This window comes from Aquarana catesbeiana, linkage group LG02 (genome assembly GCF_042186555.1).
Source record: "Aquarana catesbeiana isolate 2022-GZ linkage group LG02, ASM4218655v1, whole genome shotgun sequence".
In the NCBI taxonomy this organism is placed as follows: Eukaryota; Metazoa; Chordata; class Amphibia; order Anura; family Ranidae; genus Aquarana; species Aquarana catesbeiana.
Window position 1 is genome coordinate 705,108,251 of NC_133325.1, and position 24,489 is coordinate 705,132,739.

A 24,489-nucleotide genomic window follows, 5' to 3' on the forward strand; every position below is an offset into this window, starting at 1 on the left:
AGTTAAACACAATAAGCTGTTAGTGCTTCCACTAAGATTGAACAGTTCTCAAGATAATATGCATGCAACTGTTTTTTACCTTTTGCAAGTTTGGATATTTTAAATCATTTTAATAATATAAATCAAATATTCTGCAATAAAAACGACACATCTATATGTGAACTTTAAAACACATAATATTGACCCCCTGAGGCACCTTCCACATGGAGTGTAGTCCGCTCTTACTAGCAGGTCAGCTGTGAGCCGTCACATCCGTGCCCTTTCATTTTATGCAGTGTGGACACAGGCGTGCCCCTGTCAGCTCTATGGGTGACCAGGTGTAAACGGACTCCACTGTCCATTTACATAAGGCTACCTCCGATCTGGTTCACCAAAACAGAAAAGGATGCAGGCCTTTTTTCATTTTTTTTTCTTGGAACTGGCTTGACCTGGATGTAGGGGGGTATAAAGGGACACAGGTCCGTTTACTCCTGCCTGTACATTGGGCTCCATGAACCTTCCAATCATATCCGTCTGAAAAACCGACAGGCGGTCAGAATGCCCATGTGAAAAGGGTCTAAAAGTTATAATTAATGTTTTATCGTTTCTGTTCTTCCCCTCACAAAAAAGTCAGGACACTATTGTATAGAACAATTACCTGCATGAAGGGAAACCACAATATCCACAGTGGATCCGGGCTCACAGCTGCTATTACTGGGTTTCACTCTGTATTTGTCTGGGGCAGTTGTCCTCACCTAAAAGCAATGCAAATATTAAATTCCACAGGTATTATTCCAGATAAACACAGATATCAATGCAAAAATTTTGTTTGGAGACAAAAGGAGTTCCCCTTATGATGGAGTTTACAATCTTTTAAGAAAAAAAAGAAATGGACACAAAGGTTTATATAGAATCTCCACACACCAACCATTAAAAATATAATATAATACACAGATTAATGCTAGTATTAGAGTGCTCAACCCATGTTAGAAGACACCAGAATTTTTTTTTCTTTACTTATAAACAAGAAAGTAATATTGAAATATAAGTAGATATGGCGCTGTTCCTTAACCTGATGGATTCAGGTGTGTGCTACTCCCTTATTGGGAGGACGGTATTAAGTGGAACAAAAAAAAATATATTACCTATTCAGTGAGTGTCTTCAAGTACTGTACAGTGCAGTAAGGTCCTAAAAGTGCATAAGTCAAATTGGCTACCTGACTTAATAAAGTGCAGTATGTGCTCTAACTTGATCCATAAAAATATCTATATATAGACCTTCCTTTATCTACAGAAGAGCACCAAACCTTAGGAATATATTAGTTCATAATGCATTGAACCCCCCAAAACAGATTAGAATTTCAAATCATTTAAAGGGTTTTTATAAATGTGGCAAATGTCTTCCATGTAGTCAGTAAAAAAACTAATAGAAAAAGAACCGATTTTTCCTTCATGTCAAAAGGTACCAAATATAACATAAAAGAATTGATCACATGCACCAGTACCCATGTGACGTACGTATTAGAATGTCCCTGCCAAAAACAATACGTGGGCAGAACAACAAGAGAATTGCATGTAAGAATCCGGGAACATATCAACAATATAAAACACGGATTTGATAAACACAGCGTATCAAGACATTTTAGGGACTATCATCACAAAGATCCCACTTATATGCTCTTTTATGGCATAGACAAAATCAAAGGGCACTGGAGAGGGGAGAATAAGAAAACGAAAATCTCACAAAATGAGACTAAATGGATATTCCAATTAGATACCCTCCAACCAAAAGGAATGAACATAGATATAGACCTCAATTGTTTTTTAACAAATTTTTAATCAATTTTTAATATATCTTGTTCTCACATGATCTAAGGCTTCACATTTTAAATTTCATATTTTTTCTTACATCATTAAAATCTTGATGCATTTTTAGGAATCAATTTGCGTATATGTAACGTTGCACATGCCCACAACATGGACATACCTTATTTATTCAGAGACATGTGTTTGTTTTTTGCGCATTCTCATTTTAATTTTTATTTCATTTTTAATGTAATCATTATAATTATACTCATGTCGGATATTTGGTTGAATGTGTCATAGCCTTATAGAATGTAATACATACAAGTAGTACAATTAAGTGGAACAATATAGAATGTCTTGCATGTAACGTATGGTGAATTATTATAAACATTAGTCCTGGTGGACCGTTTCACATCTACGCTAATTTATCCTTGATGCATTAATACATAAACAAACAACATGGGTTAAACTTCGGTGTGGATTATCATACCCAAAATGGCCGCCGGGACATTTCGATGTTTTGGTCTCCGGTCTTCAAAACCACACACAAAATGGCCGCCGGGTCGTTTCCTAGTCCAGGGACTTCGGTCCCCATTGTTACACACAAAATGGCCGCCGGAGCTCTGGACTGCCTGCAAAATGGGCACCGCCGGCCATTCGGAATCCATACTATATAAGCGATCTATGGGCTTCAGTCTGCAAAATCACACCCAAAATGGCCGGCGGAACTCCGGTCTGTAATATCACCCACAAAATGGCGGCAAATCACTAATACGTTATGCAAAACATCAAATTAGTATAAATAGGAAGTGTAGCAGGCACTATGCACGCTCCAGATGACGTCAGAGTGACGAAACGCGTAGGGGGGATTCTACATACGTCCTTGCATCACTTCCTGTTCTAGAGGCTTGTGTCAGCAATATAGGCTTTTTACCTTTTTACCGAATGCGAGTACTTTTAAACGTTTTTACACCAATAAACAAATTTTCATACAGTATCACGCTATGTGGGCTCCCTCTTTCATTATGGAATGCCCTCATAACCCACACTAAGGACGGAGTTACCCTGTGTTATCCCACGGTGCTACACAGTGGCATATACTGTGGATGTGGGAGACCCCAAGAGGAGGTGAAAGATCTGGTGAGTGCAATCACTATTAGAGCACGGATTAAGGCACGCACTGAAGGTTTATCCATTGGGATATCCACCAGAACCCAAGGGAATTTTTTTCACCGGCACCGAAAGCACCTTATTGTATGTATATATATATATATATATATATATATATATATATATATATATATATATATATATATATACACATACACACACACAAGTTTATCTGTTTGTTCACATCAGCACTTTATTTTTTTGTATCATTGATTTGTGTTATTGCTCATATGAATATTGCACTTTATTACACATTTTTATGGATATATATATATATATATATAGATAGAGAGAGAGAGAGAGAGAGAGAGAGATTTTTATGGATCAAGTTAAAGCACATACCGCACTTTATTAAGTCAGGTAGCCAATTTGACTTTTGAATAGGCAATATATATATTTTTTTCCACTTAATACCGTCCTCCCAATAAGGGAGTAGCACACACCTGAATCCATCAGGTTAAGGAACAGCGCCATATCTACTTCTATTTCTTTTCTCGTATTATACTCCACCTAGTGGAAGTAATCGGTAGGGGCAGCAGTTCCATTAACACTTCTTATTCCACTGCATGCATTCCATTGCGCGGGTGTTTCCTTCTCCCTTTTAATATTGAAATATGGAAGGAGGATGAAAATGGGATGGAATGGATAGATTGTGCGATTAGCAGAAAACAGTGAAAATCTGATTCCTTGAGGTTATTCAGTATCTTGGCGATATATGTTCCTTTGTGTTTTAATGGAAGGCTTGAAACATTTAATCTTATAAGCCACAAAGTATATGTAAAGTCTGATTTCTTAAACATTTTGGATAGAGTACGGAAAGGGAAGGGGAAGACCATTTGTCAATTTTTTTGTTTGCCATGATCCCAGTGTGGAGGTTTAGAAGTTTATCCTTCAATTTTTGCTAGGCATAAATTTTAAACTCAAAACCTCACTGCTATGTATTTTGTTCTGCGGTATTTAGGCGCCTTTCTCCATTCTTAATTTTGATGTATCCACAAGGCAACTTCAACAGTGTCACATTGTAGGGTTTATTTTGTTGGAAATGGGGAACTGTGTTTTTAAAGAAGGCTTGTAATATTAAAACGTGTAAGCCACCTAAAAACCAAACTATCTGCCTTAAGCATACATTTTAACATACATCGCAAAGTAAATGCCTTTTCCCCTTATTTTTGTAAATGGTCACAGGACTGCAAAGCTCTGTCACCTCTGCTTAATGTGGTGGGAGAGAACGTGCGCTCTCTCTCTCTGACAATGTCTACAGCAGCCCAGTTGTCTGCCTACCAAATGCCGAGAGGAACCAGTTTTGTGGTCACTTGTGATTTATGTCAAAATGTATAAAGACAATGGGAATCAATGGGGTGACAGCATTTAAAAGGAGGGGCTTGCAATAGCATAAACTTATCATTTAAGTGGTTTTCTCTATCTCCTTTTCATGATTTACTCTGATGTATTCCTAAATCTCTTTCCAGTTTTTCAAAATGAGTTGTGTGAAATTTTTACTTCACCTTGCTGCACTTTCTATAGGAATTAATTTTCATGCACAAAAAATGTGTGAAAAACACAATTAATGGGTACGAATGCAGCCAAGCAACTTGCCATAGGCACATACAATAATGTCCACTGAAATTACAGTAACCTGGTATGAACTGCCAGTTGAGCTTCATCACAGCTCACATCATCCAAAATTAAGATTCAGCAATGGCAAGTCTGCGGCCAGCTATAGACTGTTCGAATCTTGGCTGGTTCATCAGGAACCGAATGAGATTTGAACCATGTATGGGCCGGCAGGATTGATCAACTTGGGTACAACCAGCCTGAGTGATTATCGCTAACGGATGGTATAGCGGCGACGGCTTCCCCCAGCTGGAAAATACAATGGCTCAGCAGGAGGGATTCAAATGTCAACACTGTTAGTGTTGATAGGGGAATCAAGCAAATTTATTTTCTGCAACCGATGGTTGCAAGAAAGAAATTCACTCCATCTATGCCGATGGTTGCAGGAAAGAAATTCGCTCCATCTATGGTCAGCCTTAGGAACTTTTTATTCATGTTAATCAACTCAATTTCACTTCCTACTTTCATAAATTGAAGATACAGTTTTATAGAAGGGGTTAAATACTACAACAAAAAGCTGTTAGGCTGAAACATGTAAGGGGAGACTGATTAGCTTGGATTTGAACCCTATGACTAATTTTCTTTAGATCCTACTGTGTACCGATATATTTGCTGGACTTTCACTGTTAAAACACTAAAACCAACAGATGTATGCTAATTTGTTTGTGAGATAAAGGAATTAGAAAAACATGTCCCCAAGTTCAGAGTGCTCCCTGCTCAAGCAGAAGGTTATGGTCAAAGGATAACTGTAACAGAGAAATATGGGGTACTATCATTGCTGGTCTAGGCCTGGAAAAACTAGGTTGTCTAGCTTTCTCTGGCTTCAGTACTGTCACTGACCACTAACAGCATGTAGCAAGTTAAATCAGAACTATAAATAAATATTTGTCATAGCACTTAGTTTTCTCCTAGCCACCCTTCAGAATCTTACAAATACCAGTTAATTCTTCCAGTAAATGCCAGCTCATGGATGCTCCTGTGCTGGGGTTACAATGCTGCACTGCTCTCAAAGTCAGAACAGCATTATCACCCTCGGGTAGGCTGTAACTGCTTGAAATACGATTGGGAAGGAAAGATATTAAAGGGGCCATGGCGATCCATCTTGTCACTGCTGATTTATAAACCTGTAGCTCATCAATCAGCACCTGAGCTGACAACACCTAGTCCTGCCCACTGCTTTCTGAATTCACAGCACTTCCTCTGAATGCACAATATGGAGAATATAGAAGATTTTTCTTTTTGTGAGGCTTGTGTATCATATAGTAAGAGGATTTGTGACCTGTTAGAACTATAGATCTGCATACTTGTTCCAGGGCAATAACACTGAAGGCACCAGGTCAGCAAAAATCTCGCTCTCTATTAACCCCCAGGTTCCATAATACATTTAATGAACATGCATAAAGGGGTGGTTTGATATTTTCACAATACAAATATTATATACACACACACACACATAATATTATATTTTATATAATATATAAATAATATTAATAGATGTACAAAAGTAATAGCATCTTTTGTTTTACCTTAAAAGCCACTGTATTTTTGGTCACATTATTGAGAACAATAGTACATTTTCTTTCTCCGCTTTCCTTGGTTCCAAAATGCAATTCTTCTGCAGGACTAACAAATAAACAACTCATTAATGTGATATTTATAGAAAAAAACATTTTCCTTTTTTATGAGAAATGACAGATGTTGCATAATAGTTTATTATTACAGAACTTTCCCTTTTGCAAGGACAAAAAAAAAATTAAACAGTGTGAACCCTTTGGGAGTTTTACTTGAGAGGGAAACAGATGAAAACATCAACAGCGAGATGTGACTTTGGTGCACAAAGGAGTCACATCAGCAAAAGCCAGAAAATACTTTTTTGAAGACTGAACAGGCTTGATGTCAGCAGTTTAAGAAACTTGTTTCGCAGTCCCCAAAGACCAAATTTTAGGAGAGTAAATTATAAACTCTCTAAGCTCTGATCTTCTGTCATACCTAATGTGTAGTAAAGGTCCCTTAAAAACCGTTGACATCTTCCTGTTGTTTTTCAGCTTTGAGTCAGTCTTTTCACTATCCTCGTGTTTGAAAAGATCTTCAGTGCAGGTCATCTGCAATACAGAAGACGACGCAAAGTTTAATGCAATCACAAAGCACTATGATCAAAGTAAAATTGTGCATTGTTATTAAAATGTTATAAGGTTTCAAAGGAACTAAGGATATTTTGTAGTTAATTTGACATTAACACAGTATTCATGTTCTAACAGCCAATTAAGATTAACCAACCAAATTTTTGGGAGCACCACAGAACAAAGCAGATTCTTTAAGCTGTAGACACAAGGATAAAAAATAGCTTTTCTTTTATGTACCCTACGGAGGATGTTTTGATGAGGTTTTAGAAAAGCAAATACAGCAAATACTTGAATTATGAATGGATGCCATCAAGCCAAGTCAGCCACCGGGTTTTGTTTCTCTCAAGGTCTTTGGTAGTAACATCTGTACACTTCAGTTCCCAGGTCCATTTCACCTGATACAGCCATTAGAAGTGGAAGCTGATCACAATTCTAACGTTTCTATTTACTCAATTTAAAATAAAGAGCATGTAGCAGGGTTGAGAGGTTTAGGAAGTGAAAAGTTAATCATTTTGTGACTAGGTCATTGATGACTAATGTTGAGGTTAATTTGGTCGTTAATCTGACTATAAGGCCTAATTCTTGTTCTCTCCAGGCAGTTGCAACACAGTTTTACCACAACCCAAAGAAGAACATGCAGCTTCTCTGGGCTGTACACATGTCATGGCAAGAATTATTCCCGTCACATGAACAGGGTTGTGATGCAACTGCCCCAGTTGTGGTGCAGTGGCATGTGCTTTTAAAGGTTAAAAAAGCTGCTAAGGACATAACATATTGAGGTTGATTTACTAAAGGCAAATAGTCTGTGCACTACAAGTGTACTGCCAGTGCAGTTGTGCTATACCTGAAAGCTCTGAAATGAGGGAAAGCTCTGCTGATTTCTATCATCCAATCATGTTCAAGCAAATGCTGTTATTTATTTTCCTTGCATGTTCTCCTCAGATCTAGAGCAACTGCTCTTGCAAGTGCAGACTATTTGCCTTTAGTAAATGAACCCCATTGTCTTCCAGCCAACCTTTAACAAATGAGGGCAGTAAGGGCTGCTGCTAACGTAGACGCACTTGAACTAAAAATTTGCCTACTTTGTTTAAATTGTTTTTTTAGGGACATACAGTATAATGCTTATACTTGATACATTTAAAAAACTCTGCTAAATGAGTGTAGGAGAATAAGTAGTTTAAATTTGTATTATGCAAATTTACAGAATTAAACAGAGGGACTCCAGCATTTTCATGGTTTAGTTGCATCTGCAGGGTGAGGTTTTAGTTTTGTAAATGAACTTCAAGTATGTTTTAACTTACATAGTAATCACATTACTGTGAACCACTTTGGCTCCCGATTGTCAGTGAGCACAGAAGCCCTCAGCAACAGTCGACATACAGTGTTGGCTGCTAGCTGTCAACATGGGAATGCAAAAATACTTTACCACTGGTATCATACCTCAGTTTTACAGTTTACACACCCTCAGTTCTACCAATCTATTCATCCAAGATTAATGCTAGAAATGCCTTACACAAACTGGGATTTTATTTCATATACTTTTGGCCTGCCCTAAAATACAACCATTCTGGCATGTGGTATAGACTCTGTAATCTTTTACAAAATCAAGATGCCTATTGATCCCTCAATTTACTTGCTTTGTCTTACCACCTCCTAATGCATCTTAAAGTGGAACTAAACCCTCACAGTCATTACAGCTAAAGAAGCTGCCATATTAACTTCTAATTGATCTGCAGGTGCTGTACATGTGATCAGTTATGACACAAGCCATTTCATGGCTTGACAATTGGGTTGAGAGCACAAGCAAATGCAACAGTTATCATTCATGGCATGTCTTGAATTTAATGTTTTTAGGAAACCTTTAAATCAATGAGTTTAATATGGCTTTAAAATTCCAGAAAGCTACTGTTGCATAAAATAACTGAGCTATTTTCAAACAGGGTTCCCTTCAGGTTTCTTCGGTTATGTCTTGGCAAAATGCTTTAAAATTGCCCAAAATTTGTATAGCGCATGAATGAAGCCTGTGCACTATTACAACCTTCCAGCAACCTGCATCCTAACAACCAATGACATCAATGGTTGATAAGGAGGATGGCAGGCACCTGCACAGCATCCTTGTTTGCCTCTAGCTCAGCAATGGGGTGAGGGAGAAGAGAACCATTGGAATACTAGCCAGTGCTAGCATTAGAAGATCAAATCACCTCTAATGTTGGGTGTTCTACGTGAGTGAACATTGTTGCGTTATGTAAAACTATTTGTTTTATTTTTCACATTTTAGAATGGGGTGCCTCGAGATTGTCCATGAAGACTTATGAGATGCAAGACATCATTTTTGCCTAGGCCAGAAACCACAAAGCAAACATAATATACCATCCTATTTACCAATGCCAGCAGCATAAGGATTAAAAATAGTTAATGTTGATAAAGATATAGATATATAGAGAGTGTAGTTTCACTTTACAGTAGAATTCCCAAACTTTTTTTTAAAATGTTCTCTGATAAAATGAGCTGCAGAGGCAGAGTGGTACATGGTTACTTGCAAATCTGGAGGTTTTATCAAGATAGAAAGGCACTTGCAGCAGGTTTCGGCTTAACTCATAATCATGATGCATCATGATCATGATGTGCAAATGCCTTTCATCTTAACAAACTTTCAGAATTTGCAAGCTACCTTCTGGGACCATTACTTCTGTTTGTAAAATGTCTACCTTATGCAGAGCTGAAATCTTCATCATAGTTTAACTAGTGTGCCACTGGGATGGAAGTTCAGACATTTCAGATTTAACAGGCTGCATTTTTTTACTTCACAGGTATTGAGGGCAGCATTAGAATGGTGGCAATATATATATATATATATTATATATATATATATATATATATATTTTTTTTTTTTTAATGCAAGTTGGCAAAGGCAATTTCATATTACAACCCTAAAGGTTTATTTTAAGAACACTTTATTCAGTTTTTTGTAAACTGTAATGATGACCAAGAGACAAGTGAGGAATTTGGGTTAGGTTTTTATTGGCAATGCAGTAAATTAAAAACAAAAATTACACATTTTTAATTGTATTGTTAGTTGACATTCAAGAGTCCCTGGTACAAAAACAGAAGTTGAAGAAAAAGAAAAGGGCTGCTGTAATCTTTTCTAGGTTTTCCAGCCTCTTCCTTAAAGCTGGGTACACACTACAGTTTGTACTGACAGCTCCTGTACTGACACGCTACAAAAAACTGACAGCTTTGGTCGGAGCCGATGTACTAACCATGCAAGGTTAGTCCAGCGATCTCTTCTGCTGAGCTGTTGTGTTCTGACAGTGGGACAGCCCCCTGCCAGAACACTCCGATCAGTGCTCTCTTTGAACTGGCAAATGTCTCCCGACATTCTGCCTGTGTGTACAGGGCCTAAGCATAAAAAAAGAAACTCCTCTGCACAGCAGAGGGAGATTTTGTGGCTATTAGAGGAGTTACAAGACTGAGTATACAAGGAATGTGCAGCCATTTTCTCTTCTCATTCAGGCTGTAGACTGTGGAAGGCCTATATGCATTCCCTAAATGGTCAATAGTGGTTTTAACTGTTCCTAGCCTATTTAAAAGATATAGCCTGTATGAAAAGGTGTATTTATGTTTGGCAGCATGAATGCAAAATATAGGCCTGATCTATGTGCTAGTATTTCCCACCAGAAAGACAGTGGCAGGTAAAAATTCCGTTCCCTCTCCAACCCCCTCTCCTAATAGCACACCCAACCTATTTAAATCTTGCAGTTGGAACAGTTCCCATTGTTCAGTGTATTTAAAGGTTTTCAAACAAAGTAACCATTTTACCGTCCACAGGCACAAACACTTGGGAGAAGGTCCCATAGAACCCCAAGGGTAGCTACTGTACAGGAACAACCAGAACACAGAAGACTGGTGGAGCTACAGTGGATTTAAAAAGTCTACACACCCCTGTTAAAATGTCAAGTTTCTGTAATGAAAAAAAAAAATGAGACAAGGTTTTTTGGCTAATAGGAAAGTATGACAGTTCTGTTCATGTAGTGCGACTTTGATGCTACTTAAGTACCAGAGTATAAATTCGTATTAAAGTGGCATCAATGTAGTGCAGGAACCTTTATGTGTTCAAAGTCGCATGTTAGGGTTTGAGGGCTAGTGTTAAATGTTGGGTGTGTAGACTTTTTATATCCACTGTAAGTACCTGAAATAAATAAATAACCCTGTTAAAATGTCAGGTTTCTGTGATGTAAAAAAAATTAGACGAAGATAAATAATTTCAGAACTTTTTCTACCTTTAACGTGACCTATAAACTGTACAAATATTGAAAAATAAACTGAAATCTTTTAGGGGGGGTGGGGTGACGTAAAAAAAAAAAACTAAACAAACTTGGTTACATAAGTGTGCACACCCTCATAACTGGCGATGTAGCCGTGTTCAGAATTAAGCAATCACATTCAAACTCATGTTAAATAGGAGTCAGTACAAACCTGCCATCATTTAATGTGCTTCTGATTAACCCCAAATAAAGTTCAGCTATTCTAATAGGTCTTTCCTGACATTTTTTTAGTCGCATCCTACAGCAAAAGCCATGGTCCGCAGAGAGCTTCCAAAGCATCAGAAGGATCTCATTGTTAAAAGGTATCAGTCAGGAGAAAGGTACAAAAGAATTTCAAAGGCATTATATATACCATGGAACACAGCATAGACAGTCGTCATCAAGTGGAGAAAATTTGGCACAACAGTGACAATACCATGAACTGGACGTCCCTCCAAAATTGATGAAAAGAAGAGAAGAAAACTGGTCAGGGAGGCTACACAGCAACATTAAAGAAGCTGCAGGAAAATCTGGCAAGTACTGGCTGTGTGGTACATTTGAAAACAATCTCCCGTATTCTACATATGTCTGGGCTATGGGGTAGAGTGGCAAAGAAAAACATCCACGTTCCGAGTGGCTAAATTTTGCAAAAACACATCTGAAGTCTCCCAAAAGCATATGGGAAAATGTGTTATGGTCTAATGAAACCAAGGTTGAACATTTTGGCCACGATTCCAAGATATGTTTGGCGCAAAAACAACACTGCACATCACCAAAAAGAACACCATACTCACAGTGAAGCATGGTGGTGCATCATGCTTTGGGGCTGTTTTAGTTCAGCTGGAACAGGGGCCTTAGTGAAGGTAGAGGGAATTATGAACAGTTCCAAATACCAGTCAATATTGGCACAAAACCTTCAGGCTCCTGCTAGAAAGCTGAATATGAAGAGAAACGTCATCTTTCAGCATGACAGCGACCCGACGCATACATCCAAATCAACAAAGGAATGACTTCACCAGAAGAAGATTAAAGTTTTGGAATGGCCCAGACCTGAATCAGATTAAAAATCTGTGGGGTGATCTGAAGAGGGCTGTGCACAGGAGATGCCTCCGCAATCTGACAGATTTGGAGTGTTTTTGCAAAGAAGAATGGGCAAATATTGCCAAGTCAAGAAGTGCCATGCTGATAGACTCATATCCAAAAAGACTGAGTGCTGTAATAAAATCAAAAGGTGCTTCAACAAGGTATTAGTTTAAGGGTTGCAGACTTATGCAAACATATTTTTATTTTTACTTCCCTCCACCTAAAGGATTTCAGTTTGTTGTTCAATTGAGTTGTACAGTTTATATGTCACATTAACCACTTGCCGAACGCCAATATACGTCCTTACTTTGAGCACGGATTTCATTGTTATGGCAGCAGCAGCTACAAGATAAAAGTGGTCTCTGTGTCAGGATTCGCAGCAAGATCACTTTTTTCGGCGGCGGGAGAGGACCCCCCCATCACGCTCCGGTGCCCTCCGACACTTACCAGAGCCGTCGGCAGCGGAGGAGGGGATCCGGTCCTTCTCCTGGCTAGACATGGAGACGAGTGAGAAGATGACCCCCACCCGTCTCCATGACATTGCAGGGCGGAAGCAACGTCAAAATGTCACTTCCGCCCATAGCTCTTAAAGGGCCATTTTTTTTAAATGACAATTTTTTTTCTTTTTATTGCATTTTAGTGTAAATATGAGATCTGAGGTCTTTTTGACCCCAGATCTCCCCAGATCTCATATTTAAGAGGTCCTGTCATGCTTTTTTCTATTACAAGGGATGTTTACATTCCTTGTAAAAAAAATAAAAGTGACACATTTTTTTTTAAAACAGTAAAAATAAAAAACAAAAAGGTAAAATAAATAAAAAAATTTTAAACGCGCCCCGTCCCATGGAGCTTGCGTGCAGAAGTGAACGCATATGTGAGTAGCGCTCATATATGAAAACGGTGTTCAAACCACATATGTGAGGTATCACCGCGATCAGTAGAATGAGAGCAATAATTCTTGCCCTAGACCTCCTCTAACGCAAAACATGCAACCTGTAGAATTTTTTAAACATCGCCTATGGAGATTTTTAAGGGTAAAAGTTTGTTGCCATTCCACGAGCGGGTGCAATTTTGAAGCGTGACATGTTGGGTATCAATTTACTCAGCGTAACATTATCTTTCACAATTTAAAAAAAAATTGGGCTAACTTTACTGTTGTCTTATTTTTTACTTTTAATAAAAAGTGTATTTTTTCCAAAAAAAGTGCACTTGTAAGACCTCTGCGCAAATACGGTGTGACAGAAAGTATTGCAATGACCGCCATTTTATTCTCTAGGGTGTTAGAGAAAAAATGTATAATGTTTGGGGGTTCTAAGTAATTTTCTAGCAAAAAAAAATGTTTTTAACTTGAAAACACCACATCTAATAAAGAGGCTCGGTCCTTAAGTGGTTAAAGGTGGAAAAAGTTCTGAAATTATTTATTTTGGTGTCATTTTTTTACATCACAGAAACCTGACATTTTAACAGGGGTGTGTAGACTTTTTATATTCACTATATGTAAACCAACCCCAGGAGGCACAGGTACAGTGCAAGGCAAGTGTGCATGTGGGAAGACGTGAGGTGGGGTTATGTGTCACGTGGGGTGACTAAGTTTACAAAGTGGGACAAAAAGGAAAGTGCACTTAGTCTTTAAAAGAAATTAATTTAACCCTGAGTGTATGTTCTGCAATTTTTAGGACAATTACAAAAAACATAAGCTAAACCACAAACCCATGCTGTTATGTGTTCAATTATAATCAGTTTATTTTTTTAAAGCAACTAATGTAAGTTCCTGAGTTTAGCCAAGTATCAGTCTCTTACGATCCCCTATACAACAGAGTTCAGACCGGGAGAGGGAGAAGCAGAGGTATCTGTGCTGCAGTGCTCATGTGCTAAACAAGAAGAATGCAAAAGGGTGGAGAGAGCAGGGTTGTCAATTGTCCTTATTTTCAGGAACAGCTTGTAAAAAATACCCGGTCTTCTAAAGTCCATAAACGGATGAAGCGGTCGGTGAAAATTTGGCAGCTGGCTGTGTGCAGAAAAACGTATGCAATTGAAAAGTGATCCTTTGCCCTGAGATCCAAAGTGATCCTTTGCCCTGAGGTTTGTGTGTCTGTGAGATTATCACTTGTGGTACAGTAATTAGAAGTACTTTGTTGGTACAAGGACCACGGCATAGGGTACATATAATATAATGTATCAATTCTCTTATAAGTTTAAGAGATTCTAATAGAAGTTTGTCATAACTTCTTCTGGACCGCCCCATGTACATTTACTGCAGCAGGACGGTCTTTCAGCGCAAAATCAAGTACCTGTACTCAACTTCGTCTGCCGGGTCTGCTGGCGACACCCGCTCCCGCTATGACCGGACACAGCGGGAGCCAATCAGCGGGTCTGGCGGACCCAATGTTCGCTGGGACCCGCTGATCCTTCTGGAGGCAGACAGAACGGCGGTCTGCCTATGTAAACAAGGCAGATTGCCATTCTGTCAGTGGGGAAGATGGAGATCTTGTGTTTCTGCTAAGCAGGAAAACAGATCTCTGTCTTCCCTCAGTCAATGCGTCCCCCCCCCCACAGTTAGCAAGCACTCTAAGGGGAACACATTTAACCCTTTGATCGCCCCTGCTGTTAAACCCTTCCCTGTCAGTGTCATTAGTACAGTGACAGTGCATTTTTTTTAGCACTGATCACTGTATTGGTGTCACTGGTCCCCAAAAAGTGTCACTTAGTGTCAGATTTGTCTGTCGCAATCCTGCTAAAAAAAAAAAAAAAAAATCGCTGATCGCTGCCATTACTAGTAAAAAAATAAAAGAATTCCATAAATATATCCCATAGTTTGTAGATGCTATAACTTTTGCACAAACCAATGAATATATGCTTATTGGGATTTTTTTTACCAAAAATATGTAGCAGAATACATATTGATCTAAATTGATGAAGAAATTAGATTTTTCTTTTCATATTTTTATTGGATGTGTTTTTCTTTCGAAATTGTCGGTATTTTTTTGTTTATAGCACAAATAATAAAAAACAGCAGAGGTGATCAAACACCTTTCTCTCTATTTATGGGAACAAAAAGGACATCAATTTTATTTGGGTACAGCATCGCATGACTGCGCAATTGTCAGTTAAAGTAACGCAGTGCCATATGGCCTGGTCATGAAGGGGGAAAACCTTCCAGAGCTGAAGAGATTAAAAAAATAAAAGTGCTCCGTCAGTAAAAAAGTGGTGGGGGCGATTGACAATCCTGGGAGAGCCAAGGAACAATTTCACTTTCCCTGTGCAGTCCTGGCTATGCTGTTTGGCAGGAGTATGTAAATCTCATCAATAAATTACACACTATTACAAAAGTAAAATAGCTGGATTTCATCTGTGGCTTTAGGCAACTCTCTGAAGTTCAGCTTTAAGCCCTGGTTCACACTAAGCTGAGGGAATGAAGTCATGCGAGTTCAACTGAACTCGCACGATTTCACTCCTGCATGTCAGTCCCGATTTCGGCGGCGATTTCACAGACATCTGTGCGGGTTTCTGCACAGATGTCAATGGAAATCGCACCCCGAAATTGCCAAAAGTAGTACAGAAACTACTTTCTGAAATCGGTGCGGCGCCGCAAATGCAGCGTCGCAACTATTAGAACGGTGCCATTGCTGGCAATTGCCGCCGATTTGACATGCGATTTGACATGTAAAATCGCATCTGAAAACGCATCAATGTGAACCAGGGCTAAATAAGAGATGTCTAAATGCACATCATTGCCTCATCACAAAGCAAGAGTATTTAAATGTCATATTCTGGTAATTATCCTTTCTTCATGCAGCTTTTACCCTAAACTACTGTTAAAATGTCAAAACCAGTATAGGTAGAAAAATATAGAAAGATAAAGTGACTGTAACAGAAATGTTCAGTGACACTGAAGGAAAATCATTCAAAAAGAGTGATTATAGCTGGCCGTTTCATCATTGGCTCAAAGAAGCAGGAAGAATCTTCACTCTGTAATGAAAGAAATAGACGTAAAAATGAAAAAAAAAAACATAAAATGGGAATTGCTAAAACTGGAGCAGGCAAAATCTTGAACAGCTAGGCATAGTAACCAATCAGCATTTTAAGAAAAAAAAAAAGACAATTTTGAAACAGATGGCATCAACACATCTCAAAATTTGGGACAGGGCAACAAAAAGATGGCAAAGCAATAAGTACCAACAAGGGAGGAGCTGGAAGAACATTTTACAACTAATTAGGTTCATTGGCAACAGGTCAGTAACAAGATTGGGTATAAAAAGAGCATCTTAGAGAGTCAGAGTGTCTCAGATGTAATGATGGGCAGAGGTTCACCTTTTCATCTGTGAAAAGCCGGGTCTAAAAATTGTCAAACCATTTCAAAATGTTCTTTCTACAGTGCATAATATCAAAAGATTTCAAGAATTTGGAGTAATCTCTGTGTGTAAAGGACAAGGCCAAAACGCAATATTTGATGCCCTTGATATTGAGGTCCTCAGACAGCACTGCATTAAAAACAGGCATGGTTCTGTGATGGACATCACTGCATAATCTCAGGAATACTTTCCAAAAATCACTGTCTGAACACAGTTCGCAGTGTCATCCAAAAATGCAAAGAAAAACTCTATCATGCAAAGAAGAAGCCTTATTTGAACATGATCCAGAAACACTGCGGTCTTCTCTGGGCCAAGGTTCATTTAAAATGGTCTGCTGCAAAGTGGATAACTGTTCTGTTATCAGATGAATCAAAATTTGATGTCCTTTTTTGGCATTCATCCTCCGCATTAAAGAGGAGAGGGACCTTCTGGAATTTTTATCAGCAATTAAAAGCCTGCATCTCTGATGGTATGAGAGCGCATTAGTGCAGATGGAATGGGCAGGCACCATCAACGCTGAAAGATATAGCCAGATATTAGAGCAGCATATACTCCCACCCAGGCAACGTCTTTTTCAAATAAGGGCATGCTTATTTCAGAACGACAATGCTAAACCGCATACTGCATGTATGACGACAGTATGACTTTGTAGTAGAAGAGTCCGAGTGCTTAACTGGCCTGCCTGCAGTTCAGACTTTTCACCAATTGAAAATATTTGGCCCATCATAAAACGAAAAATACGAAAAAAGACGATCCAGGACTGTTGAGCAGTTAGAACCTCTATATGAGGCAAGGATGGGACAACATTCCTCTCCCAAAACACCAACTGGTCTCCTCACTTGCCAGACATATACAAAGCATTGTTAAAGCCCAACTCTGGGCCAAAAATGTTTTATCCCATGCAGTGGGGCTGTGCCCACACTGCATGGGTCAACTAATTGTTTTGTCTAGGGGTGAGCAGAAAGCTTATACTCATCTTATCCTTCAAAAAACAGCACTCCCTCACGGTCCAGCGGAGGACTGTTCCTGGTCTACGGAGATTTGGGTGTGATGACGTCAATAACAGTCCAGTGCGCAAGACTGCTAAACCACAAGGAAGCAAGAGCCAAAGGAACCGGTCTTGTGTTAGGAGGACTAAGTATATCTTCACTCTCCCCATGAAAAAAAAAACCAAGCAAATAACCCATGCAGTATGGGCACAGCCCCATTCCATGGGAATATTTTTTTTTTTGTCCGGAGTTGGGCTTTAACCTGTTTCCGCCCCGCGTATAGTCAAATGACGGCCGCAAGGTGTCTCTCATATCCTGGGCGGCCGTCATATGATGTCCTTGGCTTCCCGGCCGCTAGGGGGCGCGGGTGCCTGCCGCGTCACTCAGGAGCCGGTGCGCTTGCCTGGCGGCCGCGATGTCCGCCGGGCACCCGCGATTGCTTGTCACAGAACAGGCGGGTGAATCTGTGTGTGTAAACACAAAAATCCACGTCCTGTCAGGGGAGAGGAGACCGATCGTGTGTTCCCATTACAGAGGAACATCGATCGGTCACCTCCCCCAGTCAGTCCCCTCCCCCCACAGTTAGAATCACTCCCTAGGTAACACATTTAAAGCCTTGAGCGCCCCCTAGTGTTAACCTCTTCCCTGCCTGTGACATTTATATAGTAATCAGTGCATTTTTATAGCACTGTTCCCTGTATAAATGTGAGTGGTCCCAAAATAGTGTCAAAACTGTCCGATCTGTCCGCCGCAATATCGCAGTCCTGACGCAGATCGCTGTCAGTACTAGTAACAAAAAAAAAAAATGCCATAAATATATCCCCTATTTTGTAGGTGCTATAACTTTTGCGCAAGCCAATCAATATACCCTTATTGCATTTTTTTTAACAAAAATATGTAGAAGAATACATATCGGCCTAAACGGAGGAAAAAAATGTTTTTTTTTTTTTTTTTTTATTGGGATATGTATTATAGCAAAAAGTAAAAAATTGTGTTTTTTTTTCAAAATTTTCATTTTTTTTTGTTTATGGCGCAAAAAATAAAAACCGCAGAGGTGATCAAATACCACCAAAAGAAAGCTCTATTTGTGGGAAAAAAATTATCAAAATGTCATATGGGTACACTGTTGTATGACCGTGCAATTGGCATTCAAAGTGTGACAACGCTGAAAGCTGAAAATTGGCCTGGGCACGAAGGGGGTGAAAATGCCCTGTATTGAAGTGGTTAAAGGAAGAGGGGATGCTACACTGTGGTAAACATGGTCCTGTCCCAACTTTTTTAGGATGTGTTGCTGCCATCATTATAATTACCTATTTTTTTTTTCTTAAAATGGTACATGTTCGTTTAAACATTTGATATATTTTCTATTGTGAATAAAATGAGATTTTCAAATCACTGCATTCTGTTTTTATGTACATTTTACACAGCATCCTAACTTTTTTGGAATTGGGGCTGTATAATGGGTTCAGATGATGGATTACAAAGCCCTCTCAATCAGCCAGAACGATACTAAACGCCAACTTCAGTGTATTTGGGACCTACAATGTCACAAGAGAAGAAATGATGCTGCATTTGTTACTGGGGCTCTAAGTAAATCATTCAAGGAGAAAAATGCAATTTAAGACATGAGTAAGCACGACACATTACATTTATAAAAGCCATGTCAAAACCAAACTTGAAAATTAGGGTTCTAAATGCAAATAAACTTCTCACTAGTTCACGAAGAGCACTAAACTGAAATACAAGTTCAAACAGAATGGCCAAAACCAGATGTACTGACGAGTTAACCCAGACAATTTATGCTGTATATCATTTTCTATGTTGGTTACCCCTGGGAGGTAGAGAACTATGTTAAGAGCAACCTTTAAAATAAAAGGTAGAGATATAACTGCTATAAGGATTTACTTAGGTTTACTTTTTGCATTTTTTATTTTTTTAAAAGGTGAACTTATTCTTCAACCCTTTATTGCCCAAGTCTATAACAATAGCTTAAATCCTTTGTTAGAACGAACAGGAATCTGAAAATGTTTCTGAAACCAACACATTTATACACACCGAGGGGCAATGGAATATAACTACAGTATGTAATGAAAAAATAAAAAATAAAAAAAAAAATAAAAAAAAAGGATGAGTCCTTTCAGATGTCCAAAGAACCAATAAAATACAACCAGTGTCAACATTAAACCTGCCACCTTGTTTAGGGTCCCTTCTTTTACACACCTACGGAAATCGAAATAGCTATACTTTTCAAAAGGACCTATATTCTGCCTAGCAAAATCCATAGACAAAATCAATCTACAGTATGCAGTGACATGCAGGAATTCTTTAGACAATTATGGATTAAAGAATACTTCCATGAGAAGCCAGACCACAACACAGCCAAATTAAAAATACAATTCTAAAAAAAAAAAAATAAAAAAAAAAAATCATCTGGACCCCTAGACCTGGAAGGAACCCAAACTTAAGGTGGGCTGTTTCTAAATTGGTTCCCAAAATCCATAAAGAGGCAAACTTAGGCAGACTGATAATCTCGGGTAAAGCAACCATCAATGAAAATGTTTCAGGCTGGGTGAAAAATATCCTACAACCTCTAGTCTGTAAAAACCCAGCTACATTCAAGACTCAACCAATCTCCTAAACAAACTCGCTGCCTTTGACCTAGTACTTAAGATGTCATATGAACATCTGAAGAGGACCAACTGGACACATTTATATGTGGGCTGCGGTTTCCTTTTGATAGTGATGTGGGCTGTGTTGGGGACAAATCCCATTTGTGTGAAGAGGGACAGAGCAAGAAATAGACTGGAGCCAAATTTTGTTTATTTGTAGTAAATTCCCCGTCCAGTATTATCAATGAAGGAAACAGCAGCATCCCCTACCCTGAAATGGCCGCTAACAGAAATGTATAAATGTAAGCTATGAAGCAATTATCATTTCCAGCATGGTCTCAAGTACTATATGGAATCTATGAACATATTAATCTCTTTCGGGAATTTTCTATCAGTTTAACAAATCAATCTCTGTAAACGAATACATTATATATTTCTCTTCACTATCTAAAGTGCAAGCGTCGGACCATCCTTGCCATACTTCTGCTTTCACTATCTAGTGTATATCAGGTCATAGGTAGTACATTGCTACATCAACTGAAAGCTTTCTTTTAGTTGACTGAGAATATATTTTCAGGCTGAGTCATTACCATCACAATTCATCCTCACATGCTGCCCTTGTGACACTTCCCACTGCGCAGTTCCTCTTCTTGCAAACCGTCAGACGCACTGCTGGCATGTTTGATATTCTGTGCCTGTAATAACAAAAACGTTAATAAAAAAGGACTCCATAATTCCTGAAGATGAGAAAAGCTAACAAAAAATATTTAAAGCAATTTTCTGTAGACTTACAGTTTGGTCCACGAAAGGACTACATTCCACTCTTCATTGTCGGTTAACAAGTAAAGACGAAGAAGTAGATAAAGAAGAGATTGAACAGGGCAGTGCAGGGTCAATGTTAGGCGTAGCAGGCTTACACCAGGGAGTAAAGTACGAATGAAACTAAAGCGTAGCGTTCTTTTAAACTCTTGCCTTCACCAGCAGTCTTCCTGACCTCTTGACGACGCACTTTCAATATTTCAGTAGCAACTTCACTTTATAAAAATAACTAGCCTTCCTCGTAGAGAGGGAGAGACAGCATGATGAGATTATCCAAAGTCAGACAAAACAGAATCATGTCAAAACGTATTTGCATTTCAAAAACATGTAAATTAAAGGTCAACTCCAGCCAAATGGCTAAATATATAGATAAGGACATCTTACCCATATATGTTTATAAATGCACATACTAATGTAATCAACGCCAAGCTGTTGCACTAAATACTGCACAGCATAAGGAGGGAAACATTATAGTAGCCTTAATTTATTCAAACTGCTCCGTACTCCATCATCAGTGTGGGGTGTTTACTGGTAATAGCAGACAGGAGATGGACACCCAAGGGCTCTTCTCAACATGAGGCGTCAGAGCACCACCTTGCACAGCAATTATGCTCAATGCAAGCCTATTTTGTTGTTTGTCAACTCAATAAAAAAGGATAAGTATTCTTGCTGAATCCCAAAATAAATAAGGGACACAAAAGTGAACCAAAGTCTGGTTTATATATTTGCTTGGAGCTGTTCTTTAATTACTATTAAACCGTTAGTCCAACAAAATTGATTTTTATTACTGCATTAGTGAACAAAAACTTAGACAAGTACTGGATAATAGAAAATTGCTATATGTTATTTAAATTATAATAAGTTTGCTGTGGAGGTCAACGGCACAACTGAAAATTAGATTTTAATAAGAGTAAAAGTTTTGCATTAGTGTATCTATTAAAAGGTAATCCTCAAAAGCAACGCAGAAAGGTTAATGGAGATAATTAAAAGAAGATTTTAGTTACTTTTATTCCAATTGCATTAAAAAAATAAAAATAAATGCATAAAACACTTGTGTTCGCTTTTGTGTGTAATACTGATATAATTTTGAAATTGATACTTTGGTTGCACATAATATCAAGATACTCCTCTTTTGCTTTAGAATAGCTGTCAATCTGATATGACATGATCAATTTGGGGAATGTCACATCCTTTCTGCTAATATAACCATACCACCTGCCACTTATATAGAATTGGAAAGCCATTTAAATACAGTGATTATCTCGGCTGTAAAAAATATTCTCTAGAAATGACAGTCATTGCGTAAATGATGAGAAACTTTTTTTTATATATTACAGCTCCCTAGCAATTCAGATCATGCTCTGTCATACGATGACAATATACTTTAAATTCTTTGTAGGTCTTAGAATGTGTATATGTGCCTGCCTTTGTCTATGGGCTGTTCGACGTTTACTCAACTGTAAGTGTATACGTTTTTATGATAAATAAAATAGCTACACCATGAGGAGTTCTCTCTTCTCTTTTTGATTCATGAACCAATATTTAGTTGGCTGATCCACTGATTGGGGCCGTTCCATTGAAGGATTCATCTTTGTGATATTCAGGCATAATTTGACTACCTGTAATGGGTGTCAATTTTATTTGGTGAGTAGGGTGTTTGCTCATTAATCAGTGGAAGACGCCACTTTATCCATTCTTAACACTACAAGGGACATTTCATGTCACTTGATTGGAGATATCTGGTGGTGGTTTATGGACTTTATTATTACAATATTTATATATGGTATGCGTTCTTAGGAGCGCATTATGGAAATAATTTGTGTATTTCTAATTTCACTCACTAGACCTTATGACTCACTACGAGCTGCTCTTTATGTTATATTTATTATATCATAATATTATTAGTATTTGTATTTTGTAATTTGTCCAGGGTGTGCAGTCTTTGGGACTTTTCCTATTTTTTTCAGTGATAATTGCTTGTGCACTCTGCCTGTGCTGCACTCTTTGGTTGCTCTCTTACAAATCCTCATGCTCAATGCACAGTTCTGCATGCCCATTTATGTGTATTTGTAATGCATTTGTTTATGCACTTAGGGAGAATTTTGACATTGTTCACTTTTTTTTTAATGACTTGCATTAACGCGTTTCACATGCATTCTGGTGCGTTTATGTGCAAAAAAAAAAAGCATAATTCTTTACTTTTTTTTTTTTTAAACACACATGAAAACACATCAATGGTATAAACTAAGTTTATTGAAATACCTTCGATTTTTGTGCACATGTATCTGTACTGCATTTAAAAAATGCTTTCTGCATCTGGTGTAAATGAGCCCCATCAGTTACTGTGTATGAGATTTTAAATTGTGAAACATTCCTTACGGGAAAACATAAGCTGTTTCCATCCGATCTTTAGTGTTTAAATACTATTTTTAATTTTTTTTAGGTACTTGATGGGGGCTTCAAATGACTACACATCACAATTAAAGTGATACTAAACACACACTGTTTAATTTACATTGTCCCTTCTATTTCTGTATGTGAATGATGGCACTGTAATTATTTTAATAAAAAAATCATCAAAGTACCTTATACCTAATCGATATACAGCTGTCATATGACCTGGATCTTTCCCTGCCTGTGCAGAGAAACATAAGCAGGAGGAGCTTCTAGTCCTCTGCTGCTAGCCACATGTTCAAAATGGAAAAAAAAAAAAAAAAAAAAAAACAGCCTTTGGAAAACACAAATATCAATACATTGTTTTAAATTGGCATACAAATATATATTTGAAATTAAATATTTATTATTTTGTGGAAATATGGTGTTGGCGAGTTTCTGCCAGTCACAGGCTGTGTCACATCCTTCCAGCCTGAGGAAATGTTCAGCATAGAAACTCACTGAAAACTGAGCATGTGCAGAGTTGCCAACACAGCTGCAAAATCCCTAGCTGAATTGGGGACATGAACAAAAGGGGGAGATAGAAAGCAGCAGGATCAACCAGGTTTTTAGCAGAATACAGAAACAAGTCTCATAGTGACCAAGTATGAACAGCATGTAATACAGAACTTATTTATTTTTTTAATGATGTGGGTTTAGTGACACTTTAATGCCCAAGGAGATTTTTCAAGGCACAGTACTATGGAAAATCTATTACTGACATTAATACAAGGTTGTACCAATACATCTAAATAACTACATTTTCTCTATTTTGGACTTTTCTGTAGTTGTCATGGGATGTTTAGATTCTATGGTCATTGGACAATTATTCAAGATTGCTAGGTTATGCCAACTGGCTTCCCGATGCTCCATGAATCTGTCAGCCTCTGCTTTACACTTAACCGCTTGAGGACCATATACTGCATATATACACACACAACGGCAAGTCGGCTCTCCTGCGCTAGATCACGTACCTAGTATGTGATCCAACACTTCCGGGTTGGGGGCGCACTGCTGGCAGGCCGCTCCGGCTGTGATTATTCACAGCGGATGCTGATCAGCAGATCACGGACTCGCTGATTATTCGTTACATAGGCAGAATGGCAGTCTGCCTATTTAAACAAGGCAGATTGCCTTCTGTCAGTAGGGAAGACATTGAACACGGATCTCTGCCTTCCCCTAGTACAAGCACCTACCACAGTTTAGCA

General features: G+C 38.4%; 1 protein-coding gene and 1 long non-coding RNA gene across 2 annotated transcripts in view; both read right to left on the bottom strand.

The window, feature by feature from the left end:
• The window catches only part of MOSPD2 (motile sperm domain containing 2), a 180,116-nt gene that overhangs the window by 33,860 nt on the left and 121,767 nt on the right, over positions 1-24,489 (bottom strand). The window contains exons 10-12 of the mRNA XM_073616949.1: positions 6,559-6,671; positions 6,096-6,192; positions 638-734 (exon numbers count right to left, since the gene is read on the bottom strand). Coding sequence (XP_073473050.1) covers positions 638-734; positions 6,096-6,192; positions 6,559-6,671 — 307 coding nt within the window. The remainder of the gene's footprint in view (positions 1-637; positions 735-6,095; positions 6,193-6,558; positions 6,672-24,489) is intronic.
• LOC141129135 (uncharacterized) lies at positions 9,694-21,584 on the bottom strand. The gene is made up of 3 exons (XR_012241773.1): positions 20,822-21,584; positions 20,620-20,724; positions 9,694-16,048 (listed from the first exon to the last, which is right to left on the bottom strand). It is a non-coding gene; the product is annotated as an uncharacterized lncRNA (long non-coding RNA).